At 52.5% G+C, this 7,476-nt stretch overlaps 2 protein-coding genes across 2 annotated transcripts in view; one reads left to right on the top strand and one right to left on the bottom strand.

Annotated features, from left to right (window-relative positions):
- TMEM204 (transmembrane protein 204) overlaps positions 1-4,534 on the top strand; it is a 23,827-nt gene extending 19,293 nt beyond the window's left edge. Inside the window, exon 3 of the mRNA XM_023189287.1 lies at positions 3,742-4,534. Within this exon, the coding sequence (XP_023045055.1) occupies positions 3,742-3,986 (245 nt within the window). The 3' untranslated portion in view covers positions 3,987-4,534. The remainder of the gene's footprint in view (positions 1-3,741) is intronic.
- Positions 1-7,476, bottom strand: part of IFT140 (intraflagellar transport 140) — a 103,938-nt gene that overhangs the window by 44,394 nt on the left and 52,068 nt on the right. The window contains exon 18 of the mRNA XM_023189282.2: positions 6,879-7,078. Coding sequence (XP_023045050.1) covers positions 6,879-7,078 — 200 coding nt within the window. The remainder of the gene's footprint in view (positions 1-6,878; positions 7,079-7,476) is intronic.

The following is a 7,476-nucleotide window of genomic DNA, read 5'->3' as shown; positions in this document are numbered from 1 at the left end:
GGAGGGAGGGCCGCCTGCATCAATGTCCCCAGCAAGGTCACCCAGCACAGCCGTAGACACCTTGAAATACCCAGCACATCCCTCACTGTCAAACCCAACTTCGGGACGTGCTTGTTCATGGAAGAGCCTAGGATCCGCGGCACTTCAATCTTCTACTGTGCTTTATTGGAAGCTACCTGTACAAAGGAGGCCACACCACACGTGCGTGGTCCGGCAGACCCGGCAAGATCAACTCTGCGAGGCCTCCTCCCCAGGCTGGTTGCCCCATGTTTCCTTAGAGCTTTCTTCCCAAGGTTTTCCTAGAAAGCCGCTGTGAAGCCGAGCTGTGCACTCAGAAGCCTCCCGCGTGTGTCCCTGGTGATGTCCCCGGGCCTCCCCCTGGTGGTGTGTGGCCCACACCATCCCCCTGCACGCCCCTCCTCCCCACTGGACCACTGTCTACTGCTGGGCCGTCCAGAGCACGTCTGCCCCTGGGGTGTGCGCTCTGAGGGCGGCTGACCCGGGGCCTCGCCGTGCAGAGCGTCATCCACTCGCCCTCCCGGGAGCAGGGCTGTGGGTCCCAGGGCAGCAGCGGCTTCCAGAGCAGCCAGTGCCAGCGTAGTCCTGGGCGAGGGCAGCCCCTCCGCTCGCGGCCGCACCAGTCGGTGCTTCTCCCTTTCTCATTTTTTCTCAGTCCAGGAAGTGAGTGCATCTTACCTATTCCAAAAGCCTTAGGGTCAGCCCTCCGGATTGAGTTCTCATCCCTCACACTTCTTCAATGATGGGACCTCCAGGTCCCCTCTGTATGAAAACTGACCCCCACGACAACCACAGACGGTGAGGGAGGTTGACCCTGGAAGCCATGGGGGGCCCAATCCCTTTCCACTGTTCTATTTGGATGAATGATGTGTGGAATTGGAGGCCACATAGATTTTAAACATGTTTCTGTAACACCCGCAAGTAGAAAGGAAGCCTGGTAAGGGGGAGAAACAGGCTCTGGCCACAGTGGGCTGGAGCCTGATGAAGGCCAGCTGCTGCCGGCATAACCTCCTCCCGCCCTCCAGCATCGCCCCCTGCTGGGCCAGGACTCTCCCCAAGGCTCCCACTGCAGCTGCCAAGAGCGCCCCACCCTTCCCGCTCGCCTCTGTCCCAGGTGTCCTGAGCTCTCCACTGTGCGTACCCTGCCTCCAGGGCCACCTTCTCTGAGCCCTGAAGCAAGCACAACCCATCCCCCACCGGCAGAAAGTGCCAGACACTGTGAACACGAGAGGACACTGTTCAAAGTGCTCTCATTTTCACCACACACAACACAGGCTCATTCCTTCACCCAGTAACACAAGCACTGATACCACATGATCGCGAGCAGAGGACACATTCCACACCGGTAGAAATGCCAGAAGTTTCCTTTGTTAGTTTTCATTACAAATAGAATGCTTTTTTTTTTTGAAAGGGAGTCTTGCTCTGTCACCTCCCAGGCTGGAGTGCAGTGGCTTGATCTCAGCTCACTGCAACGTCTGCCTCCTGGGTTCAAGCAATTCTCTGCCTCAGTCTCCTGAGTAGCCGGGACTACAGGCACGTGCCACCATGTCTCGCTAATTTTTATTTTTTGTATTTTTAGTAGAGATGGGGTTTCACCATCTTGACCAGGCCGGTCTTGAACTCCTGACCTCGTGATCCACCCATCTCAGCCTCCCAAAGTGCTGGGATTACAGCCGTGAGCCACTGTGCCTTGTCTAGAATGTTATTTTTAATAAAACAGAAGTGTCCAGGAGCTACCCATGTATAAAAAGCTCCATGAAGTATTATAAAGAATGAACACAGAAACCAGTCACTGTCATTGTTCAGGACAAAATGGAGATAGATAAATGCTGAATTCATACTTTCTGGAGGGTACAGTGATGATGAGAAGATAATGCTTGTGTTTTAGGAAAAACAAGGCTGGTTACCCATCTCTCGCTCTCTGTCTCTCCTTCCCTATGCCTCTGTCTCCATCTGTCTCTGTGTCTGTCTCTCTGTATCTCTCTTGGTCTCTGTCTCTCTGTGTCTCCGTCTCTGTCTGTGTCTCTGTCCCTGTGTCTGTTTCTCTCCCGTCCTCTCTCGATGCTGGGGCACACAGGGCAGGATATGATTTGGTTTCCTAAGGAACGCAGGGGAGATGGTTGGGAGTGGAGAGACTGGCGTGAACAGACGCACAGGTGTCAACATGCAGGCCAGGCGGAGGGACAGCAGTGGGGCTTGGCATGGCCAGAGCCTGGGGAGGGACACGGACAAGTCCCCCATGGGCAGGAGGGGCTGGAGAGTTTAATCCGGACCAGTATGAGTTACAGAGAGTCTCTGGCACTTTGGGTACAAGAAACAGACTCACTCAGGTCATTGTAACAGAGAGGGAGGGGTGCTGGGTGGGCAGAAGTGGGACCTGGGCTAAAGGCTGGCTGGAGGCCCCATGGCCTGCAGGAAAATCTGTGGCTGTAGGGGATGAGGATGGGCAGGGCCACATGGATGGCTCTCCTTCATCCCAGAGCCTATGTTTCCAGCTGGATTAGGACACCCAGCTCCATCGGTGCAGCCACAGTATCCTGTTATCCTAGTTGGCAGATTCCAGGCATGAAACCCTGATTTTCCTGTTGTAAGAACTGAAAAAGTCTTTGGAGCTCCTTAAAGATAAAAATATAAGTGACTGTGGTATCAGCAACTAACTAGACGGGAACAAGCTGAGCCAACCGAGGGTTGCTCATGGCCCACCTCTCCTTCCCTGGTTTCAGGCTCTGGAAAGAGGGGAAAGTATGGAAGGAAAATCTGCCAGGCAGGAGGGAGGGTCTAGAACGAGAAGCACTGACTTTGAGGGAAGACACCAGATATAGCCAAGGAGCCCTAGACAAGGCAATGGCCCCATCTCTGCCCTGCTTGAGCCGCAGATTCCAGGCCATCTGCAGTTCCCAAAGCAAAGGCCAAGAGCGAGAAACTGTCAGGAGCACAGCTCTGGGCGCGATGAGCACCAAACTGACCTGTTTCCAGATAAGACTTAGAAAATATCTTTTTACTTTCACTTTGAAAGAATTAAGCATTTACAAAAGTCAGAGATGGATTTAACACAAAATTACTGCTGAGTTTGGGGGGCTAGAAAAGGCACCCCCAAGTTGGTGTTGCAAGCATCAGTGCTGACCTGAAGGAAAGGTCACAGGAGCAGCATGCCAGGACAGAATTAAGCAGACACACACCACCCCTCCACAGCCGCTAGAGCCTAAAGTCCTAAGAGCCACAGAAGGGCTAATACAAGGTGGCTCAGGCCGGGCGCTGTGGCTCACACCTGTAATCCCAGCACTTTGGGAGGCCGAGGTGGGCAGATCACGAGGTCAGGAGATCGAGACCATCCTGGCTAACACGGTGAAACCCCGTCTCTACTAAAAATACAAAAAAATTAGCCGGGCATGGTGGCGGGTGCCGGTAGTCCCAGCTACTCAGGAGGTTGAGGCAGGAGAATGGCGTGAACCCAGGAGGCGGAGCTTGCAGTGAGCTGAGATCGCAGCCCTGCACTCCAGCCTGGGTGACAGAGCGAGACTCCGTCTCAAAAAAAAAAAAAAAAAAAAAAAAGGTGGCTCAACACCGGGGCGGCTGCCCCATAAAGCAAAACCCTGCTTTAGGACAGAGGACTGGGGAAGGGTAAAGCAGGCTGGAACCCGCTCTAGGACAGAGGGCTGGGGAAGGAGTGGAACCTGCCTTCCTCTCAGATAAGGCCTCTCAACCCTTCTCTCTCATCTGTAGGTTTTGTCCTGGTTATCGGGCTGGTGACTTTCTACAGAATTGGCCCATACACCAACCTGTCCTGGTCCTGCTACCTGAACATTGGTGCCTGCCTTCTGGCCACGCTGGCGGCAGCCATGCTCATCTGGAACATTCTCCACAAGAGGGAGGACTGCATGGCGCCCCGAGTGATTGTCATCAGCCGCTCCCTGACGGCGCGCTTTCGCCGTGGGCTAGACAATGACTACGTGGAGTCACCATGCTGAGTCGCCCTTCTCAGGACTCCATCGACATGCACCTGCTATCATGGAAAGCCTGGAAACCAAGGGACTCCACCACCAAGTCACTTCCACTGCTTGTGCAGAGGCACCGGATAAGTCTGGGTGACCTCTGTGCCATGCGTGCGAGACGCATGTGTGTTTACTGTTATGTCGGTCATATGTCTATACGTGCTGTGGGCCAACCTCGTTTGCCTCCAGCTTTCCCGGTTAGCGCAACGCCGCTCCATGGCCACACACGCTTCAGGGTGGAGGCTGGAAGCTGAGACACAGGTTAGGTGGCGTGAGGCTGCCCTGCGCTCCGCTTTGCTTTGGGATTAATTTATTCTGCATCTGCTGAGAGGGGCACCCCAGTCATGTCTTACACTTTGTAAAGCAGACCAACAAGGAAAATTTTCTTAAAATATTCACAATATTCCTTGGGTGGGTCAGAATCTATAGCCGGCTAGTGATGGTTTCAGACAGAATCGTGTTCGTGCCTGTTTTGCTCGATTCCTTTCCTAAGTTAAATAAATGCAAGTCTCCGAACTCTGTCTGTAACTTGTGTTCTATCCATCTATACTGCGACATGGCTGCAAAACATTTGATCCACTTTTCTGTGATTTTTTGGGGGCTCACACTAAGGGTCAAAACGACCTTTTCAGAGATCCCGTAGGCATACACACCCTTATCCACACTTCTGTTCAACCAAGTCTCCAAAGCCCAAGTCCTTACAGACTCTCTGATCAACAACTGGTAGAATAAAAGTGAAGGAGTCTATTTGCTTAAAAACCTTCAGCCAGTCCGGGTGTGATGGCTCACACCTGTAATCCAGCACTTTGGGAGACCAAGGCGGGTGGATCATGAGGTCAGGAGTTCGAGATCAGCCTGGTCAACATAGTGAAACCCTGTCTCTACCGAAAATATGAAAAAAAATTAGCCAGGCATGGTGGTGGGTGCCTGTAGTCCCAGCTACTCGGGAGGCTGAGGCAGGAAAATCGCTTGAACCCAGGAGGTGGAGCTTGCAGTGAGCCGAGATCACGTCACTACACTCCAGCCTGGGCGACAGAGCGAGACTCTGTCTCAAAAAACAAAAACAAAAACAAAAACAAGAAACCTTCAGCCTATCTTTAGTGAAATGCTGGGTGGGCTACAAAATGCCTGCATGATGCTGCACTGGGTCCAAACAACCCCGTGTCCTAAATCTGTTAAGAGAGGAACAAGCCATAAGTCCTTGAGTTGGACAGAAAACATCTAACATCTGCATCTCAGGGGTCAAAACTGGCCCACACTCCCCAGAACCCAGAACCCAAGGCTGCCTGGCCACACTGCAACCAGGGCTGCAACCACAGTCCTGGTGGCTGGCCTGGTGCCTCCTCTGCCTGGGTGCGGCACTGCTTGGCCCCATGGCCACCTGAAGGCAGAGCTCCTTGCTGGCATCGGCCGGAAGGAGAAACTGCTGCAATGTGTATGGTCGGGGCCGGGCCGCCAGGCTACCTGCTGCTAATATAAATGTTTAGTTTGGCTGCTTCTGGCCTTCTAGTGAGCTGAGGGGATCAGTTTGGATTTTGAGGCCCATATTGCTCCAGGAACTGGTCTTCAACTGATAAAGACTGGAAAGCGTTTACGGACTGGCCGTCTACGACACACTCAGCACACAGCGTGGAGATCCCAGCTTCACGTCCACGGCACACACTAGCACGACAGTTGGCTTTTATCTTCCCCTGCTCAACTTTTTTTCTGACAAGGAATTTTTATTTCCAATCATATGCTGAAATTAATTGGTTTTTTGTTTTGTTTTGTTTTCTTCTGGACAGAGTCTCACTCTGTCACCCGGGCTGGAGTATAGTGGCGTGATCTTGGCTCACGGCAACCTTCACCTCCCGGGTTCAAGCAATTCTCCTGCCTCAGCCTTCTGAGTAGCTGGGACTTCAGGAACGCATCACAACTGCCTGGCTAGTTTTTGTATTTTTAGTAGCGATGGGGTTTCTCCGTGTTGGTCAGGCTGGTCTCGAACTCCCGACCTCAGGTGATCTGCCTGCCTCAGCCTCCCAAAGTGCTGGGATTACAGGCGTGAGCCACTGCGCCTGGCCACATTGAAGGTGTAAACTGGCCACAGGGTCAGTTATGGTCTGCGACTACCTTTATATTAAGTCAAAGCAATCAAGGAGGGCCGGGCGGTGCTGCTCAGCCTGTCTGGTGCATGTGCAAACTGGAAAGAGCTCATCTGCACAGCTAGTGTGGAGGGTCCAGCATGGGGAATGAAGGATTGGCCATGCTGCTTTAGGACAGTGGGCCAGGGTCCTGCACCCTCTCACACACCTGTGTGACAGGCATCGTCACGGCACATCGACGGAGGGCTTGCTCCAGGCAACCTAAGGCCACACCTTCTTTTACCTGTTTAGTTTCCTTCTTTGATTTTCTACCCTTTGGATATTAAGATCTGTGAAATGCTCTCGTGAAGACGAAAGGATCTCTAGATTCTCTGCAGAATGAAGAAGAAGGTGCTTGCAGACAGCTCTTGATTGACAACCTCTTTTAGAGCAATTTTAATTGTGTTTCCACCTGGCTGTTTTTAGTGTTTACGTGTCCAAACTTCTGTTTAGGAGCAATTATTCCCAAAGGGATTGGTATTACAGATGTTTAGGAACGGCAGAACTTTCCACTAGGAAGCAACTAAATAACCCGAGAGGCTCCCAGCGCCACAGAGGCTGAGAGCTTCCCACGTGGCACCCGCAAGCTAGACAGCATTTTATCGAGTGGGAAGATGATGAAATACACCACGACGCACTCACGAGGAGTTAACTATTTCAACAGGCGAACCAAGAAACAAAACGTGGAAAAAGGAAAGAGCCGTGAGCACGTGCCATCTCCCGACATCCCGGTGGGCGGGATCCTCACCTTTTGATGAGCTTGATGGATTTGAAGGCTTCGTCCATGTCTCCGATGGTGACGAAGAAGCTGAAGTGGAGCATGGCATCCCGGGTGGCCTTGTCGCAGTCCTCCAGCCCCACGAAGTCTCGCAGGGGTCTCCTGGACACCATCTGAGGGATGTGGTGGCACCCAGGCTCCACCTCCTCTTCTCTGTCTGCTTCTTCTGGCTAAATGACAAAGGACCCAGGTGTTTGTTAACTCATATGTAGAGCTGAAGGCCTCGCCCAGATCTCGTCCTCTACATTTAGCTCCGTTATGGGGGAGAAATCTCTCCGCAGACAGACACAGATATTTAGCAACAGGACAAGTCCCTGCCAGATGCACTGAAAACCTTTAGGGTCACCGGCAATGGTCAGAGCTTTTGGCTCTGGCTTCAGATAATGGGTAAGCAAAGGCTGCCCGTGCATGAATTCGTTTTTTAAACTCTCTTAAAATTAAGTAACAGGAGCATGATTTCAGGTAGAATTTTCCAAAATAATAACCTGGACTGGCTGTGTACCCTCTACGGGTGTTTTTCAGGAGAGCCCTCAGCCTGGGCAGTGAGGCCCTGCATGGCACGGGGGGG

The sequence above is a fragment of the Piliocolobus tephrosceles genome, chromosome 17, assembly GCF_002776525.5.
Source record: "Piliocolobus tephrosceles isolate RC106 chromosome 17, ASM277652v3, whole genome shotgun sequence".
Taxonomy (NCBI): domain Eukaryota; kingdom Metazoa; phylum Chordata; class Mammalia; order Primates; family Cercopithecidae; genus Piliocolobus; species Piliocolobus tephrosceles.
This window is presented reverse-complemented; position numbering and strand designations above follow the sequence as displayed.